The sequence below is a fragment of the Rhinoraja longicauda genome, chromosome 19 (genome assembly GCF_053455715.1).
Source record: "Rhinoraja longicauda isolate Sanriku21f chromosome 19, sRhiLon1.1, whole genome shotgun sequence".
Lineage (NCBI taxonomy): Eukaryota > Metazoa > Chordata > Chondrichthyes > Rajiformes > Arhynchobatidae > Rhinoraja > Rhinoraja longicauda.
In genome coordinates this window covers 16,956,881-16,983,032 of record NC_135971.1, presented here as the reverse complement: position 1 = coordinate 16,983,032, position 26,152 = coordinate 16,956,881, and the positions used below count along the sequence as shown (strand labels likewise).

The window sequence follows — 26,152 nt, the reverse complement described above, 5'->3', positions numbered from 1 at the left end:
CTCCCCTTTTCCCAGTACCCCTCTTTCCCCGTTGGGCCCGTCCTCGTAGGGTTTCAATTGTAACCGGGAGGGGGGAGAGAGGGTGGAAGGAGGGGGGAGGGGGAGAGGGATGGAAGGGTGGAGGGAGGGGGAGGGATTGGGGGAGGGAGGGATGGAGGGAAGGAGGGAGGGGGGAGTTAGGGGGGAGGGAGTTGGGGAGGAGGGGGGGAGGGAGTGGGGATGGAGGTGGGAAGGAGGGGGGATGAAGGGGTTGAGGGGGGAAGGGGGACCTCCCCTTTTCCCAGTACCCCTCTTTCCCCGTTGGGCCCGTCCCCGTAGGGTTTCCATTGTAACCGGGAGGGGGGAGGGAGGGTGGAAGGAGGGGGGAGGGGGAGAGGGATGGAATGGTGGAGGGAGGGGGGAGGGAGTGGGGGAGGGTGGGATGGAGGGAAGGAGGGAGCGGGGGAGTTAGGGGCTGAGTGGTGATGGAGGTTGGGATTGAGGGGGGAGGGAGGGGGGAGGGAGTGGGGATTGAGGTGGGAAGGAGGGGGGAGGAAGGGGTTGAGGGGGGAAGTGGGACCTCCCCTTTTCCAGTACCCCTCTTTCCCCGTTGGGCCCCGTCCCCGTATAGTTTCCATTGTAACCGGGAGGGGGGGAGGGAGGGTGGAAGGAGGGGGGAGGGGGAGAGGGATGGAATGGTGGAGGGAGGGGGAGGGAGTGGGGGAGGGTGGGATGGAGGGAAGGAGGGAGGGGGGGAGTTAGGGGCTGAGTGGTGATGGAGGTTGGGATTGAGGGGGGAGGGAGGGGGGGAGGGAGTGGGGATGGAGGTGGGAAGGAGTGGGGAGGAAGGGGTTGAGGGGAGAAGGGGGGGGGAGGGAGGGAATAGGGGCCCCATGCTGATCTGTGTATGTTAAGTGACTTGCACAACTTTAAAAAACTGGCAGTTGCCTTTCGCAACAATGTTGCAACAATCTCACACAAGCATTGTGACGTCACAAGCTGAAGATGTAAATTTAAAACCGAGCTGATCTCTGATTGGTGCACGGGTGCCATTGTGACATCACGCGCTGAAGCCCCTTCAAGAAAAGGGTTAGAAATGAAAATTTAAACTTTAATATCTCTCTAGCTTTAAAAAGGTAACTTCAATTTGAACGAAAGTACTTACAATAGTTGCCCACGTTAATGGTGAATATGGCGGTACAAAAATCGTAGCGCTTTGGTGTACCTTCAGGGAGGAGTAGGGTTTGTAAGTTATGGACAGAAATTCTTCGGAATCTTCCGTACATACACATATACATACATACATACGGAATGTTGGACCGCAGAGTTTTAGTAGTATATAGATAGATAGATAGATAGATAGATAGACTAGACCGAGTGGGCCCGTTGGGCCCGTCCTCGTAGGGTTTCCATTGTAACCGGGAGGGGAGGAAAGGGGGAGGGTTGGGGGAGGGAAGGGGGAGGGAGGGGGGAGAGGGGGGATGGGAGGGGGGATGGGAGGGGGGAAGGGAGGAGGGAAGGGGGGGAGGGAGAGGGGAGGGAGGTGGGTAGGGGGGAGGGAGGGAGGGGGACCTCCCCTTTTCCCAGTACCCCTCTTTCCCCGTTGGGCCCGTCCTCATAGGGTTTCCATTGTAACCGGGAGGAGGGGAGGGCGGGAAGGGGGAGGGAGGGAGGAGGGAGGTGTGGAAGGAGGAGGGGAGGGGAGGGAGGGGGGAGGGGAGGGAGGGGGGTAGGGGGTAGGGGGAGGGAGAGGGGGAGGGAGGGGGACCTCCCCTTTTCCCAGTACTCCTCTTTCCCCGTTGGGCCCGTCCTCGTAGGGTTTCAAGGAAGGGGGAGAGGGATGGAAGGGTGGAGGGAGGGGGGGAGGGATTGGGGAGGGAGGGATGGAGGGAGGGGGGAGTTAGGGGGGAGGGGGGAGGGAGTTGGGGAGGGAGGAGGAGGGGAGGGAGTGGGGATGGAGGTGGGAAGGAGGGGGGATGAAGGGGTTGAGGGGGGAAGGGGGACCTCCCCTTTTCCCAGTACCCCTCTTTCCCCGTTGGGCCCGTCCTCATAGGGTTTCCATTGTAACCGGGAGGGGGGAGGGAGGGAGGTGTGGAGGGAGGAGGGGGGCGGGAGGGAGGGTGGGAGGGGAGGGGGGAAGGGGAGGGGGGAAGGGGGTAGGTGGGAGGGGAGGGAGGGGGATCTCCTCTTTTCCCAGTACCCCTCTTTCCCGTTGGGCCCGTCCCCGTAGGGTTTCCATTGTAACCGGGAGGGGGGGAGGGAGGGTGGAAGGAGGGGGGGAGGGGGAGAGGGATGGAAGGGTGGAGGGAGGGGGGAGGGATTGGGGGAGGGTGGGATGGAGGGAAGGAGGGAAAGGGGGAGTTAGGGGCTGAGTGGTGATGGAGGTTGGGATTGAGGGGGAGAGAGTGGGGATGGAGGTGGGAAGGAGGGGGGAGGAAGAGGTTGAGGGGGAAGTGGGACCTCCCCTTTTCCCAGTACCCCTCTTTCCCCCACCACCAAGCCCCCACCGCAACGACCCCTGTTGTCCCCCTCCCCAGTCCCCATTCTCAGACCCCCCCCCCATTCTCTTGGAATAAAAAAAAATACTTAAAAAAAAATAAGTGCTTTTTAATTGCTTGTTTTGAAACATTCGCGGTTAAGTGCTTTTTAAAAAAACATTCGCGGTTAAGTGCTGGTTTTGAAACATTCGCGGCTACTTAGTGCTTCTGTCAGTTGCTTTTCGAAACAATGTTGCAACCATCTCACACAAGCATTGGGAGGATGGGAGGGAGGGAAGGGGAGGGAGGGAGGGAAGGGGAGGGAGGGAGGAGGGAGGTGTGGAGGGAGGAGGGGAGGGAGGGGGGAAGGGGAGGGGGGGAAGGGGGCGGGAGAGGGGACGGAGGGGGGATGGGATGGGGAAGGGGGGAGGGAGGGGGACCTCCCCTTTTCCCAGTACCCCTCTTTCCCCGTTGGGCCCGTCCTCGTAGGGTTTCCATTGTAACCGGGAGGAGGGGAGGGAGGGAAGGGGGAGGGAGGAGGGAGGTGTGGAGGGAGGGGAGGGGGAGGGAGGGGGGAAGGGGGGGGAGGGGGAGGGAGAGGGAGGGGGGAGGGGGGAAGGGGGGGTGAGGGGGGAGGGAGAGGGGTAGGGGGGGAGGGGAGGGGAAGGGGAGGGAGGGGGGACCTCCCCTTTTCCCAGTACCCCTCTTTCCCCGTTGGGCCCATCCTCGTAGGGTTTCCATTGTAACCGGGAGGAGGGGAGGGAGGGAAGGGGGAGGGAGGGAGGTGTGGAGGGTGGAGGGGGAGGGGAGGGAGGGGGGAGGAGGGGGGGAAGGGGGGGAGGTAGGGGGGGTGGAGGTGGGAAGGAGTGGGGAGGAAGGGGTTGAGGGGGGAAGGGGGGGGAGGGAGGGAATAGGGGCCCCATGCTGATCTGTGTAAGTTAAGTGACTCGCACAACTTTAAAAAACTGGCAGTTGCTTTTCGCAACAATGTTGCAACATCTCACACAAGCATTGTGACGTCACAAGCTGAAGACCTTGAAAAAAAAGGTCAGAAAAAAAATCATGTAAATTTAAAGTAGTAAACACCCAATAGCAGCCGCTTGTCCATCGCGAGCTGATCTCTCATTGGTGCACGGGTGCCATTGTGACATCACGCGCTGAAGCCCCTTCAAGAAAAGGGTTAGAAATGAAAATTTAAACTTTAATATCTCTCTAGCTTTAAAAAGGTAGCTTCAATTTGAACGAAAGTACTTACAATAGTTGCCCAGGTTAATGGTGAATATGGCGGTACAAAAATCGTAGCGCTTTGGTGTACCGTCAGGGAGGAGTAGGGTTTGTAAGTTATGGACAGAAACTCTTCGGAATCTTTGCGTACATACACATATACATCCATACATACGGAATGTTGGACCGCAGAGTTTTAGTAGTATACTAGACCGAGTGGGCCCGTTGGGCCCGTCCTCGTAGGGTTTCCATTGTAACCGGGAGGGGAGGAAAGGGGGAGGGTTGGGGGAGGGAGGAGGGGAGGGGGGAGGGAGAGGGGAGGGAGGTGGGTAGGGGGGAGGGAGGGAGGGGGACCTCCCCTTTTCCCAGTACCCCTCTTTCCCCGTTGGGCCCGTCCTCGTAGGGTTTCCATTGTAACCGGGAGGAGGGGAGGGTTGGGGGAGGGAAGGGGGAGGGAGGAGGGGAGGGAGGGGGGGAGGGGAGGGGGGAGGGGGGAGGGAGAGGGGAGGGAGGGGGGTAGGGGGGAGGGAGGGGGAAGAGGGGTGGATGGGAGGGGGGAGGGGAGGGGGGAAGGGAGGAGGGAAGGGGGAGGGAGAGGGGAGGGAGGTGGGTAGGGGGGAGGGAGGGAGGTGGGTAGGGGGGAGGGAGGGAGGGGGACCTCCCCTTTTCCCAGTACCCCTCTTTCCCCGTTGGGCCCGTCCTCGTAGGGTTTCCATTGTAACCGGGAGGAGGGGAGGGCGGGAAGGGGGAGGGAGGGAGGAGGGAGGTGTGGAGGGAGGAGGGGAGGGGAGGGAGGGGGGAGGGGAGGGAGGGGGGTAGGGGGGAGGGGGAGGGAGGGGGAGGGAGGGGGAGGGGGAGGGGGAAGGGGGGAGGGAGGGGGACCTCCCCTTTTCCCAGTACCCCTCTTTCCCCGTTGGGCCCGTCCCCGTAGGGTTTCCATTGTAACCGGGAGGGGGGGGGAGGGAGGGTGGAAGGAGGGGGGAGGGGGAGAGGGGTGGAAGGGTGGAGGGAGGGGGGGAGGGAGTGGGGGAGGGTCGGATGGAGGGAAGGAGGGACGGGTGAGTTAGGGGCTGAGTGGTGATGGAGGTTGGGATTGAGGGGGGAGAGAGTGGGGATGGAGGTGGGAAGGAGGGGGGAGGAAGAGGTTGAGGGGGGAAGTGGGACCTCCCCTTTTCCCAGTACCCCTCTTTCCCCCACCACCAAGCCCCCACCGCAACGACCCCTGTTGTCCCCCTCCCCAGTCCCCATTCTCAGACCCCCCCCATTCTCTTGGAATAAAAAAAAATACTTTAAAAAAAATAAGTGCTTTTTAATTGCTTGTTTTGAAACATTCGCGGTTAAGTGCTTTTTTAAAAAACATTCGCGGTTAAGTGCTGGTTTTGAAACATTCGCGGCTACTTAGTGCTTCTGTCAGCTGCTTTTCGAAACAATGTTGCAACCATCTCACACAAGCATTGGGAGGATGGGAGGGAGGGAAGGGGAGGGAGGGAGGAGGGAGGTGTGGAGGGAGGAGGGGAGGGAGGGGGGAAGGGGAGGGGGGAAGGGGGCGGGAGAGGGGAGGGAGGGGGGATGGGATGGGGAAGGGGGGAGTGAGGGGGACCTCCCCTTTTCCCAGTACCCCTCTTTCCCCGTTGGGCCCGTCCTCGTAGGGTTTCCATTGTAACCGGGAGGAGGGGAGGGAGGGAAGGGGGAGGGAGGGAGGAGGGAGGTGTGGAGGGAGGGGAGGGGGAGGGAGGGGGGAGGGGGGGGGAGGGGGGAGGGAGAGGGGGAGGGAGGGGGGGAGGGGGGAGGGAGAGGGGTAGGGGGGGGAGGGGAGGGGGAAGGGGAGGGAGGGGGACCTCCCCTTTTCCCAGTACCCCTCTTTCCCCGTTGGGCCCGTCCTCGTAGGGTTTCCATTGTAACCGGGAGGAGGGGAGGGAGGGAAGGGGGAGGGAGGGAGGTGTGGAGGGTGGAGGGGGGAGGGAGGGGGGAGGGGAGGGGGGAAGGGGGGGAGGGAGGGGGGGTGGAGGTGGGAAGGAGTGGGGAGGAAGGGGTTGAGGGGGGAAGGGGGGGGGAGGGAGGGAATAGGGGCCCCATGCTGATCTGTTTATGTTAAGTGACTCGCACAACTTTAAAAAACTGGCAGTTGCTTTTCGCAACAATGTTGCAACCATCTCACACAAGCATTGTGACGTCACAAGCTGAAGACCTTGAAAAAAAAGGTCAGAAAAAAAATTATGTAAATTTAAAGTAGTAAACACCCAATAGCAGCCGCTTGTCCATCGCGAGCTGATCTCTCATTGGTGCACGGGTGCCATTGTGACATCACGCGCTGAAGCCCCTTCAAGAAAAGGGTTAGAAATGAAAAATTTAAACTTTAATATCTCTCTAGCTTTAAAAAGGTAGCTTCAATTTGAACGAAAGTACTTACAATAGTTGCCCATGTTAATGGTGAATACGGCGGTACAAAAATCGTAGCGCTTTGGTGTACCGTCTGGGAGGAGTAGGGTTTGGCCCCTTCAAGAAAAGTGTTAGAAATGAAAATTTAAACTTTAATATCTCTCTAGCTTTAAAAAGGTAGCTTCAATTTGAACGAAAGTACTTACAATAGTTGCCCATGTTAATGGTGAATACGGCGGTACAAAAATCGTAGCGCTTTGGTGTACCGTCTGGGAGGAGTAGGGTTTGTAAGTTATGGACAGAAATCTTCGGAATCTTTCGTACATACGGAATCTTCCGTACATACACACGGAATGTTGGACCGCAGAGTTTTAGTAGTATATAGATAGATAGATAGATATAGATAGATAGATGTCCTGTGAAGCAATGAAATTCTTACTGGTTGCAGCACAACAGAATATGTGAACATATTCACCCATATTATATAAAGGAATGCTGCAGACTGAGGAAGGGTCTCGACCTGAAACGTTGCCTATTCTTTTTCTCCAGAGATGCTGCCTGACCCGTTGAGTTACTCCAGCACTTCGTGTCTATCCCTCAAAACCATTCCTGTCTGTGTATCTGCCCTAATATCTCTTGATTGTTGTCTATTTGGGAATGCTTGTGCCTCTGATGAAGAGCGTCACAACTTCAAACATCTTGAAGATGTCAGTGTATATCCGTAGAACACTGGAACAGCACAGCACAAGGACAGGCCCTTCGGCCCACAATGATGCCAACATCAACTCTTAACAGCAGGGTGACCATCCCTGTGGGGTGCTGGGGGAATGAAATGCTGACGTTCAGGTGAGTTGTTAAACTCCAGTGGCATCTGTTCTAGTGGATGGACATAGTTTCATACAGTTTAGTTCAGAGGTGCAGCTCAGAAACAGGCCCTTCGGCCCACCTAGTCCGTGCCGGCCAACACTATGACCATTACCATGAACACTATCATACACACTGGGGAGGTTTTAAGATTCTTAACAGAGCCAATTAACCTACAAAACTGCACATCTTTGGAGTGTGGGAGGAAACCAGATCACCCGGAGGAAACCCATGCGGTCACACGGAGAATGTACAAACTCTGCAGACAGCACCTGTAGTCAGGATTGAACCCTGACGCTGTATATCTAAAATTTAAAGGACACTTGGACAGGTACATTTTGTGTCTAACCTCGATCTTGCCACTAGATGGCAGCAACACCACGTGGTGCGACCACAGACCAGTTGTAACTTTGAGAATTAACTTTGACAATTGCAGAAACAGCGGGAATCTGATATTAATAAGTGACTTTTGTGACACGTTACGACACCTGCTGCCCAAACCTAATGCATGGCTTAAAATGTTGAGGCTTCAAAATGTGAAATAAAAGCAGAAATTTCCCTAAATCAGTATTCCCCAAATACTCAGCATCCGTATGTCACACAACGGGGAACACGCCCCGATCTTTATCAACGGGTACAGTGTGGAGAGAGTGTCCAGCTTCAAGTTTCTGGGCACTCACATTTCGGAGGACCTCACATGGTCCAATAACCCTGCTGCGCTGGTCAAGAAGGCACAGCAACGACTGTTCTACCTAGGAACACTGAAAAAGTCTGGTCTACCCCAACAGCTGCTGACGACATTCTACCGCTGCACCATAGAGAGCATCCTAACACATGGCATCCCTGTGTGGTATCTCAGCTGCACGGAGGCAGAGAGGAAAGCTCTTCAGCGGGTAGTCCATAGAGCTCAGAGGACCATCGGAACACAACTACCAGCCTTGGAGGGCATCTACAACACGCGATGCCTCAGAAAAGCCACCAGCATCCACAAAGACTCTTCACACCCCTGCAACAGTCTGTTCGAACTTCTACCATTGGGCAGACGATACAAGGCCTTCTACGCCCGCACCTCCAGACAGGAACAGCTTCATACCCGGGGCCATAGCTGCTACGAACCGGTCCTGCTGAGCCGGAGCAGAGCTGCGGGAAATGGAGGAGGCCCTAGTGAGAGCCTCATTTATAATGGAAGTGGGGAAGCCCCGTTTCCCCCTTGTCCACACGTTCCACCCCATCAGCCAGCGTATCCAACAAATTATCCTCCAACATTTCCGTCATGCCCAACGGGATCCCACTATTGGCCACATCTTCCCATCTCCTCCCCTTTCTGCGTTCCGCAGAGACCATTCCCTCTGTAACTTCCTGGTCCACTCGTCCCTTTCTACCCAAACCACCCCCGCCCCAGACACTTTCTCCTGCAACTGCAGGAGATGCAACATCTGTCCCTTTACCTCCCCCCTCGACTCCATCCAAGGACCCAAACAGTCTTTCCAGATGAGGCAGAGGTTCACCTGCACCTCCTCCAACCTCATTTATTGTATTCACTGTTCCAGATGTCAACCTCTGTACATCGGCAAGACCAAACGCAGGCTCGGCGATCGTTTCGCTCAACACCTTAATTCAGTCCACCTTAATAAACCTGATCTCCCATTGGCTCAGCACTTTAACACCCTCTCCCATTCCCAGTCTGACCTTTCTGTTCTGGGCCTCCTCCAGTGTCATTATGACGCCCAGCGCAAATTGGGGGAACAGCACCTCATATTTCGCTTGTGTAGTTTACACCCCAGCGGTATGTAAACATTTTCTTTTCAAAACTCCATCCGACATTGCCGGAGGTTAAACATTCAATACAGATGCGGAATCCCTTCTCTTATTTGGTGGGGCGTCTCCACCACACCCTGCCCCCCATGTCCAGCAGCGGAAGGGCCCTAGATTGTGGTCCTCACCAACAGAGCCTTGGCGTTGGCTGCACCAAGCTTCAGTGCGTCCCTCAGTACGTACTCCTGCAGTCTGCAGTGGGCCAGTCGGAAACATTCCCCGACGGACAGCTCGTTCCGCTGGAAGGTCAACAAAGTTCAGGCAGACCAAAGAGCGTCTTTCACCGAGTTGATGACCTTCCAGCAGCACTCGATGTCAGTCTCTGAATGCGCCCCTGGGAACAGTCCGTAGATCACAGAGTCCTCTGTGATGGCCTGACCATGGGAGAAGACGGCAGGGGAAGACAAAAGACATTTTGGCCTTCCATCACAGTGAGGAGGTGACTGGAGGAGACTCGCTGTGATGTGATGGATGTTTCTTTTTTTTGTTTTGTGTTTTGTGTTGGTTTGTGATTGTGTGTGTGTGTTATTGCTTATTTGTATTGCTCTTATTGTTGGACTGCGGGTAACGGAATTTCGTCCAAATTCAGATGGAACCATCTGTCAGATGTGACATGTTTTGCAAATTATCCAAATCCAATGAAATGACATTGGAAATATCTATTGAATTAATCTAATAATTCAATGGAGTTAATGATACTGCAAGTGCATTTCATTTGTAAGGTCCAATACCGTGACATTTTTGCAACCCTGATCACCTGCCCCTGTTGTTTCCCTCCTTCTCCCTAATCCTCGAGGTCGCACTTTGATTGCCGCCCTCTGACCTGACATAAGAAGCTCGGAGACTTGGTGTAGAAACAAAGAGCCGCAGATGCTGGATTGTACCAAACATAGACGCAAATGCTGGAGTAACTCAGCGGGTCAGGCAGCATCTCTGGAGAAAAGTGATGGGTGATGTTTCGGGTCGGGTCCCTTATTTGGGCTATTGAGGCAGGTGGGGTGGGGGTGAAGAGCTGGAGGCGACGAAAGTGCAGGACCCATTAGAGCTGGCCACAAGAATAGCTTAGTTTAGTTTAATTTATTGTCACGTGTACCGAGGTACAGTGAAAAGCTTTTTGTTGCGTGGTATCCAGTCAGCGGAAAGACTATACATGATTACAATCGAGACATTTACAGTGTGTAATAATGACAAGGGAATGTCGTTTAGTGCAAGGTGAAATCAGTAAAATCCGATTAAGGATAGTCCGAGGGTCAACAAAGAGGTGGATAGTAGTTCAGCACTGCTCTCTGGTTGTGGTAGGACGATTTCAATGCCTGATAACAGCTGGGACGAAACTGTCCCTGAATCTGGAGGAGTGCGTTTGCATAGCTCGATAGGTTTTGCCTGATGGGAGAGGGTATAATAGAAGAGGGGAAATTGTGCCTAGGTCGACCCATTGTCGCCGAGGGAAGGTGTGAGCTGAAGACTGGTCCATGAGAGGCAGGTGCAGTGACGGGGATTAGAATGAAGCCGGAGGGAGGTCCGGGTCCATCCTGATCCCGGGCTGTGAGCGGGCCCAACAGGTGCAAGTCAGTTACACCCGAGGCCTCGTTAGCGCCGGCCCTGTCCCTTCCTCATAGAGTCACACTGTGCGGAAACAGGCATTTCGGCTCAACTTGCCCATGCCGACCAAGATGCCCATCGGTACAAATCCCACCAGCTCGCGTTTGGCCAATATCCCTCTAAACTTTCCTATCCATGTACCTGTTCAAACGGCGTTTAAATCCTGCTATAGTTGTGAACTGTTCCATATACCCACCACCTTCGATGTGAAAAGTTACCCCTCGTATTTCTAATAAATCTTTCCCTTCTCAACTTAAACATGTATTCTGTGGTTCTTGATTCCCCTAAAAGGACGCGATAAAAAGACTCCCTATTCGCCCGATATAATTCCCGCATGCTCGTATACAGCTCGATTAGATTATTCAGATTATCCCGAAGCCTCCTGCGCTCCATGGAATAAAGTCCTGCCCTGCACAACTTCTCCCTTTCGCTCGTGACCTCGGGTCCTGAGAAAAATTCTCGTAAATCTTTCCTGCACTCTTTCCAGCTATTTGATCTGCCGTAGACTGCCCCAAGCCCTTCTCCCCGCTTTCGTCTCTATTCGAGACTGTTTAATGTCCAACTGACGCCTCCCTCCCTGGTGTGAGGTTAGTTGGGAGCGACCAGGACATCTTCACACTGAACATTTGCAGGCAAATAACATTCATTCCTCGAGACGGCAGCGTGCGCAGTGGACACTGCAGGGGGTCAGCAGCTCCGCGAAAGGGAACGCGTTTTGAGGCAGAGTTAAAATGGCTTCGAAAGACCAGGTCGAGAGTTTAACCGAGGAGGTAGTTTGTCCCATCTGCCTGGATTTCTTCACCGATCCGGTGTCACTGGAGTGTGGGCACAACTTCTGCCGCTCCTGTATCACACAGAGTTGGGACGTGGAGGGGAGAAACTCCTGCCCGGAATGTAGAGAGGGGTTTACAGATCGCACCTTCAGGGTTAGTTGGGCCTTGGCGAGACTGGCTGAGAAAGCTCGAACACTGAGCCTGAATCGGGCAGAGAAGGAAAGTAAACTGCACTGCGAGGAACATCAGGAAGAACTGAAGCTGTTTTGTGAAACTGACAAGAAGCTGATCTGTGTGGTTTGTGCAGCTGGGCGGGAACACAAGTCTCACAGCTTCATGCCGGTTAAAGAAGCTGTTGAAAACTACAAGGTAAAAACAATCCGATTTTGATCGCATCATTGCTTAATTCCATCTTTATTGTCTATAAAGGGTCTATAACGCTTTGATTATCTGATTTTCAATCACAATCCCAGGATCAGGTGAAAACTTCCATCCAGTCTCTCACAAAAAATAAATCTGGGATCCAGCGAATGGAGCAGCGACAGAAACAGAAGATTTACGGATTTCTGGTGAGGCTTTTAAGTTTCGATTTCCTGATCTTGTGCAGGTTTGATCCCTGTGATGCGTGTAATAACAGGGCAGCGCAGTGACACAAGTAGTGCTGCTGTCGCCTAGTTCTGGTGATCGGGTTCGATCCTGACCTCGGGCGCTGCCCGTGTGGTTCACGCCTTCTCCCTGTGACCGCGGCGGATTCCTTCCACGTCCCCAATACACGCTGGTTCAATGGTCAATGGGCGACTGTAAATTATCTCTGCGAAAGTGGTTGGTGGGCGGATAAATGGGAATTAATGTGAAAAGGAATAGGCAGCAGGGAATTGTATTGGTGGTAGAGGATTGATGGGCTATAAGATTACCCTCACGCCATTTTAGAAGCATTTAGACAAACTATTCAATTGCCAAAGCAAATAAAACATGCACAGGCCAAATGTCACCGTTGAAGTAGCGAGGAACCATACATAATCAGTGACATTATATATTGATCTTCACTTTTCAATTCACAGGAACATTCACACAACCTTCAGTCCAAGATCACATCCCAGTTTGCTGAACTGCATCAGATTCTCATTGACAAAGAGTATCACGTACTGGCAGATATCCGGGAGGAAGAGAATAAGATTCTAAATAAAATGGAGAAAAATCTTGGAGAGATTCAAGAGAATTTAAATTCCATTCAGGAGGAACTCTTAAAGTTGGAGCAACAGATGGATCAAAAAGACAGTGTGGTGTTTCTGAAGGTGAGGGGCTACACTACAGTTTGGCAAAGTGAAATTGCACAGTCACAAAATGACGGGTGACATTTCAGAAATAAATGCTGCATTTACCTGTAATTCAGAACTGAGTAAATGTTCCCTCTGTTCCAGCTGTGTTGTTCCGAAACTAATTGGCCTCCCACATAATCTATGGGATCTCAGGACTGCCTGGCCGGAATGTAGAGAGGTGTTTGTATTCCAAGGACCACGAATGGGAAGAGAGTGTTGAATATCTGGGATTCTCCAACCCAGAGACTCTGAGAGGTTTAACATGTTAGAAATATTTAAACCAGAGGAAGATACATTTTTTTAAATTCTTGGAATTTTAATCAAAGGCAATGGGGCAAAGAGGAAGAGTTCAGTCCTGGGCTAGATCATCCATGACCACATTGTGGGGATTAACATTGAAATCTAGAACGTGGCGCACACAGCAGATTGATCATCTTCATCCGGTTCCCATCAGCAGTGGGTGGTCACCTTGGGGGAATTTGCTCGGTTTGTTTTGTCTACCTTGTTTCACCATAGAATGACATCCCATTCTACATCATAGATAGGCCATTTGGCCCATCATATCTAGTCAAGATTTCTGCTCCACTCAACATCCGTCCCATCTACTCACCACACCTGGTAATAATACTCCAATTTCCGGGAGCCCTAGTGTGTTTACCCAGCTTGCACTTAAATTATCTCTGCTGTTGGCTTCAGTCCCCGCAATGCAAGTGAGGTCCATGTTCTCATGACTGCATTCCTTTCGGTATTATTGAAGACCACGTTACATTTCAACTTTGATTATTGGTTGCCCCTTCAATTTGAGATATTATTTCATCCCCACCGATTTAAATCCATCTATAATCTTAAATTATGTCTCATCATTCCTGACATCTCCAGATGAAATCCCACCACCTGCCCAGTCTTTTAATTGAGTTCCATCCTCTCAGTTATGGCATCATTCTCATGAACATTCCTTGTGCTTTCCCCCATCGTACTGTGTCTTGTAAGGCAATATCCACTTTCTCCCTGCATGATGGTGGTGATAAGAGTTGGGAAATGGGAATTATCAGAGGGTTGTAGAAATATGGAGAAATTCCCACTGTCTGGATGAGGACGGTCCATCTCAGTCAATTGAGATTTTTCTTTTATTTCTTTCAGGAGGAAGCTGGTCGCAAGCGAAGGTAAGATATTATCTTGACGGAAACATTGTAAGTTTTGGTGGAACAGCTCAAAATATTTCTAATGCTCAGTTTATAACCAGCTGTTAAATATTTCCAGGGATCATGATGAAGCTAAACCACTGTCGGTGGTAGATGGGGCCTTGCCAATTGAAAAGTTTAACTTCCCAGTTTCTTTCAACATGGCATTCAAAGACATATCTGATGACTTCAAGCAAGGTAAAGCTAATACCTTTTCCATTATTCTTGTTTCTGACATCTTTAAGCCTTACACCTGACACCTGACGCCTTATCATTTCCCAGCCTTCTCCCCAAATTCCATAAACACAACTGCCCTGGCAGACCCATTGTTTGTGCCTACTCCTGTCCCACTGCAATGATTTCCACGTACTTCGACTCCAACCTATGCCCCTGGTCCAATCTCTCCCAACCTATGTCCAAGATACCTCACATGCTCTTCGTCCCTTTAATGACTGAAAGCTCTCCGATTCTTCCTCGACTGCAGAACCATCCAATTTCCCTCTGCAATCACTACTCCGCCTATCGGAGCTGATTCTCACTCTTCGTAACCTCTCCTTCGAATCCACCCACTTCCTCCAAGTCCAAGGCCCAAACCCCAAACTCCATCTCCATTACATTGATTTCTGCATCGATGCTGCCTCATGCACCCGTGCAGAACTCATGAACCATCAACTTCACCACCAATTTCCATCCTGCACTCAAATTTACTTGGACCATCTCCGACACCTCCCTCCCCTTTCTTGATCTCACACGTTCCATCACAGGAAATAGACTATCGATAGACGTCGAATACAAACAACTATCTCAACTACACTTCTCCTCACCCTGCTTCCTGCAAAAAAGACTCTACCCCTTATTCCCAATTCCTCCGTCTACGCCGCATCTGCGCCCAAGATGAGGCCCACATTCATATCTCCTCGGTACCCTGCAGCTCTACCCTTGCTCCCCCTCCCCCCAGTCGCAACACAGACAGAGACTCCCTTGTCCTTACCTTTCACCCCATCAGCCGCAGCATACAACACATAATCCTCGAAAATGTCTGCCACCTGCAACGGGATCCCAGCATTAGCCACATTTTCCCATCTCCACTCCATTCCACCTTCCGTAGAGACCGTTCCCTCTGCAACTCCTTGGTTAACTCATCCCTTCCCACCTAAATCACCCCCTCCCCAGGTACGTTCCCCAGCAACCCCAGGAGATACAACACTATACCTCCTCCCTTGACTCTGTCCTGGAAACCCCCAACAGTCCTTTCAGGTTAGGCAGAGGTTCACTTGCATATCCTCCAACCTCATCTACTGAATCCTTTGTACAAGGTGTGGACTCTTATGCATCGATGAGACCAAACGCAGACTGGGCGATTGTTTCGCTGAACACCTCCGCTCAGTCCGCCTGAACCTACCTGATCTCTCGGTTGCTGAACACTTTAATTCTCCTTCTCATTCCCACACTGACCTTTCTGTCCTAGGTCTCCTCCATTGTCAGAGTGAGGATAAATGCAAATTGGTGGAATATCATCTCATATTTTGCTTGGGCAGCTTACAGCCCAGTGGTATGAAATGTTGATTTCTCTAACTTTAGGTCGTCCCGGCATTCCCTCTCTCTCGCTATCCCTCCCCGACACAAGTCACACTAGTTTCTTGTTTTCCCGTAACAAACAGCTAACAATGGCCTATATCCTATATCATCGTTATTTTTTGCATGTCTTCCATTCATTGTTCTTTATCTCATCGCCTATATCTCTTGTTTGCCTTATCCCTAACCAGTCTGAAGAAGGGTCTTGAACCGAAACGTCACTTACTCCTTCTCTCCAGAGATGCTGCCTGTACCACGAGTTACTCCAGCTTTTTGAGTCTACCTTCGGTTTAAACTAACATCTGCAGTTCCTTCCTTAACAACATTAACCAATACCTAGATGCAAAGATTAATTAATTTTGGACTGAAGGGAAATAGGAGATGTAATCTACCACTAAACTCATCAGCTGGAAAGCATCACAGAGTCAGAGGTTTAGCCTCTCCTGCCTTGGGTAAAATACTGTAGCGATTCACCTTATCTGTGCACCTTACATAGATCTTATAAACATCTATAAAAGTATCGTGATGTGCTCTAAAGAAAAATGTTGCTGCCTGTTCAACGTCTCCTTATAACCCAGCTATTTAGACCTGTTGAAATTATCGTAAATCCTTTTGCACCCCCTCTAACTTGCTAAAGACCTTATGGTGTCAAACGCTTTACGTAACATCCTGACCTATGAAAGCATGAGCAACAAACACATTCTTCATCACCCTGCCTGTCACTGTTGCATCTTCCATGGCACTGTGTACCTGCACCTTGACATCTCTCCGTTCTATAAAGCTCCCTGTTTACTGTGTCTGTCCTGCCCTGGTTTGTCTCAGCAAAGTGCATCGCCTCACCTTCACATGAATAAATCCCACCTGCCGTTCCTGAGCCCATTGGCCCAGTTCACAGGGATCACATTTACTCTCGGGTAACATTCTTCACTCTCCACAATGTCACCAATTTTAGTTTCATCTGCAAACTGACCAACCGTGCAACCTACATACACACCCAATCGTTTATATAAATAAGGAGCAACAGTGGACTCTGTCTCCAGCCTCATAAACAACCCTCTACCAACATCCTCTGTCTGCGACCTTCAGGTAAATATTGCATTCCATCGGCTAGTTCATCCCGGATTCCATGAGATCCAATCTTCCAGAGCGACCTTCCATGCGGTGTGCAAATGTTGCATCTCAGAGGGCAGTGAATATCTGGAATGTTGTGCCCAGGGTGGTGGTAAACGGCTAAGTTATTGGATATGTGCAACTTGGCTACAAATAAATATTTGATAGATTGAATATTTAAGATTATGGGGAACTCACACAGAAGAGGAACTGGTGCCAGGTTAGATCAGCCATGATCACATTTTACCAGATACTACCTGCCATCGCTTTCTGGACCAGCCTTACATGCGGAACATTGTCAAGTCCCTCAGTGAAGTTCTTATATTGGTTCACAATGAGATCAGTGTGTTAGTTGTACTCACCCATCAAATCCACCATGGAATCCCCTCTCCTTCAACGACCCCACAACCACAAGTCTCCACCCATTCTGCCTCATACCCGATCATTCAACCTCTGCTTCCATCCATGGTCCAAGCCACCCCTCCCTCTCTCTCACCCTCCACTGAATGAAACACGGGCAGGTCATCTGGCCCCTCACGTCTACCCCCATTCACTATGAGCATGGCGACTCCACCCCACACCTCTACCTCCTCTTTAACAACCTCAAATTACCGCTCACCTCAATCTCCTCTTGCTCCGAACTGCCTCCATATCTGAATAACCCGCTTCACTCCTCCATCCCCACCGCAATCTCGCAATCCTCCTCACTCTCCGCACTCGTCCTCCCCGTCCACTCTCCCCCACCTCACGAAATTCCCCTCTCCATCCCTGGATTAAAAACTCTGGCAGAGATGTCTATTGTCCTTCTGATGTGGTTGGGGTGAAACCCCCGGAAAGGTTTCAGTTGTTCGCCTGCCTGCGCCTGAGGCTGGGGCCGCGCTGCCCGAGTCTCCCCCCAACCCCCGGGGACTCTCTGATTCTCTGCTTCTCCCCCCAGTCTCCATCACCCTGGATGTGGAAACAGCACATCCGCGGCTCGAGGTGTCTGAGGATCGGAAGGGGGTGAGATGGACCTGGATCTGGGGGTGTCACCCTGACACCTGGAAGAGGTTTACAGCCCCGCCGTGTGTGCTGGGATCGGAGGGATTCACATCGGGGAGACATTACTGGGAGGTGGAGGTGGCGGGGAGTCAGGGCTGGTATCTGGGAGTCGCCACAGAGTCTGTGGAGAGGAAGAGACCGGTCACACTGATCCCGGAGACTGGAGTCTGGAGCATCAGGCGATGGGGTGACGAGTTTGATGCATTCACCTCCCCTCCATCCCGTCTCCCCGCCTGTCCCATCCCCAGGAGGGTGGGAGTTTATCTCAGTTACGAGTCCGGGACAGTTTCATTTTACGATGCGGACACCAAGTCCCATCTCCACACCTTCACTGAGAATAAATTCACGGAGAAACTTTATCCTTACTTCTGGCCTTCTGCTGTAAACTGGCTGAGGATCTGCTCCGGTTCCGCTCCAGGTGTGTAAAAGGGTCGGGTCAGGTGCGGGGCTCAGGGGCTGTGGGGCAGAAACCCGGTGGACAACAGGTCGGTGCTGAACGGCTCCCATTTAATCCCCAAATTCCGTGTTGTAAAACCCCAGTGAGCGCGGAAATAAAACCATGGGGAATGTAAATGTGGGAAGAGTGAAATATACAGCAAATAAAGTCCGTTAGTTTATAAAGAATGAAATAAAGTGTCACTCGTTTATTTAGTCGCAAATCAGTTTTATTGGCGGGAGGACAAAACAATACTTGCCTCGGTTTGCGCGGGGTTCAGTTTTACAGCAGTACACCTCTCTATCTCTCTCTCTGACTCCGTCCGTGGCGCTGATCGCGACTCAGCCCGTCGGTGAACCCCTCTCATACATAAACTTGAACTAACTTCTGGCTTACTGATGCCATCCTTTATAGAGGTAAGAAATCAGGTGTCGAAATAACCACCAGTAAGTCCTGGCCAGTAGTCCTGACCAGTCAGCTGAGGTTATAGTTTGAATATGGGGGCAGCACTACTGGCCAGGACTTACTGGTGGTTGTTTCGACACCTGATTTCTTACCTCTATAAAGGCTGGCATCAGCAACCCCCCCCCCCCCCTTAGGGAACAAAGTGCCTCAGCCGCAGACTGGCGCGTAAAGCAATACACAGCGCTACAGACTTGGCGCGTAAAGGTAATACACACAGCGCTTTCGGTTTGGCGCGCAAGGGTTTATGCAGCGCTGTTGGCTTAACGCGTGGGAATTTAAACAAAGTGCTGTCGGCTGCAGCGCTCTGGGGTTTAAATATAGCGTTATGGGCCACAGACTGGGAAAATTAAGGTGTAACAAGGGTGACCATCCCTGTGGGGTGCTGGGGGAGTGAGATGCTGACGTTCAGCTGAGTTGTCAGTGACGGGAGTGGCGGTCAATGGGGGGGGGGGGTGACAAGAGCGTCAGGGAAGGGGGAGCAAGGGGGTGGAGTGGGTGAGGGCACTTGAAGTGGGTGAGGGAGGGGAAGATGGAGTGGGTGGAGAAGGAGGGTGAGATGGAGTGGGTGTGGGGGAGGGGGCATGGTTAGTAGGGGAGGAGTGGAGTGGGTGATGGAGGGAGGGAGGTGTGGAGTGGGTGAGTGAGGTGGAGGGGGTGAAAAGAGGCGTTGAGGCGGGATGGAGTGTGAGTGGAGGGGGAGGGGAGTGGGGACGGGGAGGATGCTACATCAATGCAGGAGAGCTTTGGGCCCAACGGATGGCCGCCGGATCCGCGCATGCTCGGTTGTGGGAAGGTTGCCAGCTCCGGCATGTGCGCAGTTGGGGGAGGGTTGCCAATAGGGGTGGGGGCACGATGGCCACCGGGGGCGGGACCCACCAGAGTGACATGAGTAGCGGCCAATGAGGGGTTCCGCGCTTGCGCAGTTTTGGGTGGGTTGACCTTACTCCCGTGGTGCAGTGTGGCGGAAGAGGGTCAAACAAGATGGCCGTCATCTAAATTTCATTTATCTAGGGGTTGTAGACAAGGATGTCCACTATCACCGCTTCTATTTGCCCTTATTATAGAACCACTTGCTGAGAGTATTAGATCAAATTCAGATATTCATGGCTATAACACTAAACATACAACCAATAAAATTTCTTTATATGCGGATGATGTATTAATATATATTACAAAGCCAGAAATTAGCATTCCGAATTTATTAAATCTCATAACTCAATTTGGTTCATTTTCAGGTTATAGAATTAACTGGTACAAAAGTGAAATTATGCCAATAATGGAGCATAATCCGGCCATACTTCAACAATTTCCTTTTAAAATTGCCTATGAAAAGTTTAAATATCTTGGAATTTACGTGACTAGGAAATATACTTCTTTATTTAAATTAAATTTTCCTCCTTTACTCACTAAATGACACAGAAATATCCAATTTTGGAAAACACTTCCTATATCATTAGTTGGTCGTAGTAATGCTATAAAGATGATCTTTCTTCCACAGCTACTATACTTATTTCAAGCAATTCCGATCTATCTTCCAAAAAAGTTTTTTTTAAAAATTGATTCAATTGTTACTAATTTTATTTGGGACTACAAGACTCATAGAATAAATAAAAGACATCTATGTAAGTCTAAAATTAATGGAGGAATTGCTTTACCTAACTTTTTATTTTATTATTGGGCGGTTAATATTTCGATATTGCTGCGATCCTCTTAGCTCCAATAAATTTAAATAAAAAAACATATGGAGGTAATCCCATTATACACAGTGTTATCCGTACCTGGAAACAATTAAAGCTTACGTTAAAATTGAGTAAATTATCTGTTTTCCTTCCTATTGCGAATAATTCTTCTTTTAAACCGTCTGTCTTAGATAGAGGCTTTGCTCAATGGAAAAGTTATGGAATTAAAAGGGTGGGAGATCTTTATCATAAGGGAACTTTTCTTTCTTTTCAGGATTTGCAGCAGAAGTACGGATTACATGTTAATAATTATTTTAGATATTTACAACTTAGAGATTATGTAAAATCACACATGCAAGAATATAAGTTTAGAGGTCCAGAAACACTTGATGTATGCCTGAATCGACATTATAATTCAAATAAATTAATATCCTTTATTTACAATACTCTCCTTGACACTGACATTCCGTCATCAGAATCTTATAGACGAGCATGGGAGGACGAATTGAATCAATTTATAATGCAAGGTATATGGGATGAAAGTTTACAACATATACATCAATGTTCATTGAATACTAGACATTCCTTAATACAATTTAAAATAATACATAGATTACATTATTCGAAGACGAAATTAAATAGGATTTTTCCTAGTATCTCTCCTATTTGTGATAAATGTCAATTTCAAGAAGCTAATTTAACTCATATTTTCGTAACTTGTATAAAAATGCAAAACTTCTGGTTGGAGATTTTTAAAATAGTTTCTAAAGTTATTAATAAAAAATTAGATATGGATCCAAAATTAATTATATTAGGATTATCAGAACATACTACAAATTTTACAGCAAGTCAGGTACATTTTCTTGATTACAGTCTAATAACTGCGAAAAAATTAATACTTAAATTTTGGAAAAAACCAATAACCCCCACAATTAAAATGTGGACTACGGAAATGACAGAGACCCTGCATTTGGAAAAAATAAGGTTTGCCTTAATCGACAAACTTGAGTTATTTTTAAAAATATGGTCTCCATTTATTGAATTTTTAGAAAAGTAAATGGGTTTGGCACAGGACTAAAATAAAAAATTTAAATTAAAAGTTGAAACTTGAGTTAGGGGTTGGATGTACAACTGTGGTTATTGTCTCCCGGATCTACTCCCTTTAATTTTTATTGTTAGATCCTTTTTTTTAGCCCTCTTATTCTCTCTCCCCAAGTTTATAGTTTTTTTTTTTTTTTTACTTTCTCTCTTCAAAAATTTAAAAATTGAAGCTATGTAAGAACTTTGTAACAAACGTGTTTTTTTATTTCTATTTGTACATATGCTTTTCAAAAATAAAAAATATAAAAATAAAAAAAACAAGATGGCCGTCGCCGCCGAGCTGCAGGAGAGGTTTCGGGTCCACGCCTCGCTCGGGCCGCATGGGGCCGAGGTGAGTGGCTCCCTCTCTCCTGCCCCGTCCCCCCTCGCCTGCCCACGGCCCCGGGGAACACTCCCCGGCCGACAACAGGTCCACGGATCGTCAGTTGGGGGAGGGTTGCTGCGCCTGCAGGAGCAGCCGCAGAAGAGATTTGGACCCAACGGATCCACGTCCGTCTAGTGTTATTTAATAGTTTCATGTTCAAGCTTGAACTCAACTCAATGATTCAAGTATATTTTGTAGTCATATGTACCAAGGGACGTTGAAATTCTATGTTTTTGCATGCAATCCGGTAAAGTACAGACCTTACCCGGGCAGTACACAAAAAGAGTCGCCACATTTTTGGCACCAGCAAAGTTGCGAGAAGTTCATGGACGAGTCTATATTTCCCTGCAGCGGCGAACCAGGTCCCGCCGCACGAGGCAGCAGGGGCCCCCGCGCCGGGTACCCATTCTTTCTCGGCTGCTCCCCGCCAGGTTGTTCTCGGGTTGGATTGATTCATGGCTATTTTCCCAACGTGGAAAAGTCAAAGGCGAGACAACATGGGTTTAAGCACTGGAGGAGGAAGTTTAGAAACATAGAAAATAGGTGCAGGAGTAGGCCATTCGGTCCTTCGAGCCTGCACCGCCATTCAATATGATCATGGCTGATCATCCAGCTCAGTAACCTGTACCTGCCTTCTCTCCATACCCCCTGATCCCTTTAGCCACAAGGGCCACATCTAACTCCCTCTTAAATATAGCCAATGAACTGGCCTCAACTACCTTCTGTGGCAGAGAATTCCACAGACTCACCACTCTCTGTGTGAAGAAATGTTTTCTCATCTCGGTCCTAAAAGACTTCCCCCTTATCCTTAAGCTGTGACCCCTGGTTCTGGACTTCCCCAACATCGGGAACAATCTTCCCGCATCTAACCTCTCCAACCCCTTAAGAATTTTATATGTTTCAATAAGATCCCCCCTCAGTCTTCTAAATTCCAGCCAGTATAAGCCTAGTCTATCCAGTCTTTCTTCATATGAAAGTCCTGCCATCCCAGGGCTCAATCTGGTGAACCTTCTCTGTACTCCCTCTAAGGCTAGAATGTCTTTCCTCAGATTAGGAGACCAAAACTGTACACAATACTCCAGGTGCGGTCTCACCAAGGCCCTGTACAACTGCAGCAGAACCTCCCTGCTCCTAAACTCAAATCCTCTTGCTATGAATGCTAACATACCATTCGCTTTTTCACTGCCTGCTGCACCTGCACGTTTGCTTTCAATGACTGGTGCACCATGACACCCAGGTCACGTTGCATCTCTTCTTTTCCTAATTGGCCACCATTCAGGTAATACTCTGCTTTCCTGTTCTTGCCGCCAAAGTGGATAACCTCACATTTATCCACATTATACTGCATCTGCTATGCATTTGCCCACTCTCCTAATCTATCCAAGTCACTCTGCAGCTTCCTAGCATCCTCCTCGCAGCTAACACTGCCACCCAACTTCGTGTCATCCGCAAACTTAGAGATGTTGCATTCAATTCCCTCGTCCAAATCACTAATATATATTGTAAATAACTGGGGTCCCAGCACTGAGCCTTGTGGTAACCCACTAGTCACTGTCTGCCATTCCGAAAAGGACCCGTTTATTCCTACTCTTTGCTTCCTGTCCGCCAACCAATTCTCTATCCACCTCAACACTGAACCCCCAATACCGTGTGCTTTAAGTTTGTACACCAATCTCCTATGTGGGACCTTGTCGAAGGCCTTCTGAAAGTCCAGATATAACACATCGACTGGTTCTCCCTTATCCACTCTACTAGTTACATCCTCGAAAAATTCTATAAGATTCGTCAGGCATGATTTGCCTTTGGTAAATCCATGCTGACTTTGTCCGATGATTTCACCACTTTCCAAATGTGATGCTATTATATCTTTAATAACTGACTGGCATTTTTCCCACTACCGATGTTAGGCTAACTGGTCTATAATTCCCCGTTTTCTCTCTCCCTCCCTTTTTAAAAAGTGGGGTTACATTAGCTACCCTCCAATCCTCAGGAAGTACTCCAGAATCTAAAGAGTTTTGAAAAATTATCACTAATGCATCCACTATTTCTGGGGCTACTTCCTTAAGCACTCTGGGATGCAGCCTATCTGGCCCTGGGGATTTATCGGCCTTTAATCCATTTAATTTATCTAACACCACTTCCCGACTAACCTGGATTACCCTCAGTTCCTCCATCTCGTTAGACCCCCGGTCCCCTGCTATTTCCGGCAGATTGTTTATGTCTTCCCTAGTGAAGACAGAACCAAAGTAGTTGTTCAATTGATGTTTTCAAGGATGTTTTATTACACAGGGTGGTGGGTGCCTGGAGCACGCTGCTGGAGTGTTGGTAGAGGCACATTCGACAGAGGCATTGCATAATCTGATGTGGGCTGAAGGGACTGTTCTAGTTCTACGTGGCCATCAACAAAACCGACAGGCTCATTGTAGCTCCCATTTCCAACATTCAACGTTATTTTTCTCCCTTGAATTATTTTTCCAATTTAATTCCCTGCTCCCATTCACACATCCTCAGTGAGACCTATGCAGTCTTCGCCCGATCAACATCAATTCATTCGCTCTGATACAGCGGACTTACAACTCTTTGAATTTTGAGACATGCCGAACTTACTGAAACTTCTGAGGGATCAGAGTTCAAGTTTGTTCAAAAACACTTCATTTGTGCCCGTGGGGCAATTTACAAAGGCAATTTACAGACCCTATTGCTGGGGGGGGGGGGGGAGAATCAGCAGGGTGAGCAGAGGGACAGGGGTGGTTGGGAGTTGAAGAGTTGAACAGCCTTGGGGTCAAAGGTTGCCCTTCTCTGTCCTTCAGCCTGGGCAGCGAAGCTGGCGTCCTGAGGTGAGCCACTCAAACGCAGTGAGGGGTCCTGTAAAATCATGCCAGCTGACCTTAGCATCTGCTGGTCGCATAGGGTGGACTGACAGGGAGTCCAGTAATTTTGGGACAGACTTCCAAAGATGTTAAGATGTAACAGATGCATTTCGAAGCCTCAACATTTTAAGCCGTGGATTTGTTTTTTTTTGCCGCAGGTGTGTTAACTGGTCACAAAAGTCACTTATCAAATCAGATTCTGCAATTGTCAAAGTTACAGCTGGTCTGTGGTCGCACCACGTGGCTTTGCTGCCATCTAGTGGCGGAACCAAGGTGCAAACACTCCTGTCCCACATTAACAGAAATGGTTTGGTGTAGATAAACAATAGGTGCAGGAGGAGGCCATTCGGCCCTTCGAGCCAGCACCGCCATTCAATGTGATCATGGCTGATCATTCTCAATCAGTACCCCGTTCCTGCTTTCTCCCCGTACCCCCTGACTCCACTATCCTTAAGAGCTCTATCTAGCTCTCTCTTCAATGCATTCAGAGAATTGGCCTCCACTGCCTTCTGAGGCAGAGAATTCCACAGATTCACAACTCTCCGACTGAAAAAGTTTTTCCTCATCTCAGTTCTAAATGGCCTACCCCTTATTCTTAATCTGTGGCCCCTTGTTCTGGACTCCCCCAACATCGGGAACATGTTTCCTGCCTCTAACGTGTCCAACCCCTTAATAATCTTATATGTTTCGATAAGATCTCCTCTCATCCTTCTAAATTCCAGTGTATACAAGCCTAGTCGCTCCAGTCTTTCAACATATTACAGTCCCGCCATTCCGGGAATTAACCTAGTAAACCTACGGTGCACGCCCTAAATAGCAAGAATATCCTTCCTCAAATTTGGAGACCAAAACTGCACACAGTTCTCCAGGTGCGGTCCCACTAGGACCCTGTACAACTGCAGAAGGACCTCTTTGCTCCTATACTCAACTCCTCTTGTTATGAAGGGCAACATTCCATTGGCTTTCTTTACTGCCTGCTGTACCTGCATGCTTCCTTTCAGTGACTGATGCACAAGAACACCCAGATCTCGTTGTACGTCCCCTTTTCCTAACTTGACACCATTCAGATAATACTCTGCCTTCCTATTCTTACCAACAAAGTGGATAACCTCACACTTATCCACATTAAACTGCATCTGCCATGCATCCGCCCACTCACACAACCTATCCAAGTCACCCTGCAACCTCATAACATCTTCCTCACAGTTCACACTACCACCCAGCTTTGTATCATCTTAGATACAGCATGGAAACAGGCCTTTCGGCCCACCGTAGGTAGACATAAAAAGGTGGAGTAACTCAGCGGGTCAGACACCATTTCTGGAGAAAGGGAATAGGAGACGATTCGGGTCGAGTCCCTTCTTCCGACTGATAGTCATGGGAAAGGGAAACGAGAGATATAGACGATGATACAGAAAGATATAGAACAAATTAATGATGGAGTCTGAAGAAGGGTCTCGACCCGAAACGTCACCCAGTCCTCTATCCAGAGATGCTGCCTGTCCCGCTGAGTTACTCCAGCATTATGTGTCTATCTTCGGTGTAAACCAGCATCTGCAGTTCCTCCTTATATTTGTATGTTTACAGATTCTGTTGTGCTGCTGCAAGTAAGAATTTAATTGTTCTGCCTGGGACATGTGATGATTAAACACTCTTGACTCTTGCATTGAAAGCATTTGTAAATGCTTGTGCCTCCTAACTGCTGGTTAGCTCTTGCATTTTGTACATAATTATATTCTCGAGAAAACCTTCTTCAACAACTTCCCTCATAAGTTCCAAACGCATGATTTGGCACAGGATACATGAGGATCATTGCAATAAGTCTTGGCGTGGTTTAGTCTGAGCCACAGCCCTTTGTTCCAATGCACATTAGAAGCAAATTGTCACCAGCAGATTGA

General features: G+C 49.5%; 3 protein-coding genes across 3 annotated transcripts in view; all 3 read left to right on the top strand.

Moving 5' to 3' along the window:
- LOC144602868 (pre-mRNA-splicing factor ATP-dependent RNA helicase DHX16-like) overlaps positions 1-26,152 on the top strand; it is a 783,352-nt gene that overhangs the window by 710,942 nt on the left and 46,258 nt on the right. The window lies entirely within an intron of this gene.
- On the top strand, positions 11,072-13,701 carry LOC144602535 (zinc-binding protein A33-like). The gene is made up of 4 exons (XM_078415663.1): positions 11,072-11,482; positions 11,587-11,682; positions 12,175-12,408; positions 13,693-13,701. Exons 1-4 carry the CDS (start codon positions 11,072-11,074, stop codon positions 13,699-13,701), a joined length of 750 nt encoding a protein of 249 aa, XP_078271789.1.
- Positions 13,722-17,918, top strand: LOC144602712 (E3 ubiquitin-protein ligase TRIM39-like). The gene is made up of 2 exons (XM_078415848.1): positions 13,722-13,811; positions 17,236-17,918. The coding sequence occupies exons 1-2, from the start codon at positions 13,775-13,777 to the stop codon at positions 17,763-17,765; spliced, it is 567 nt and encodes a 188-aa protein (XP_078271974.1). The 5' UTR covers positions 13,722-13,774; the 3' UTR covers positions 17,766-17,918.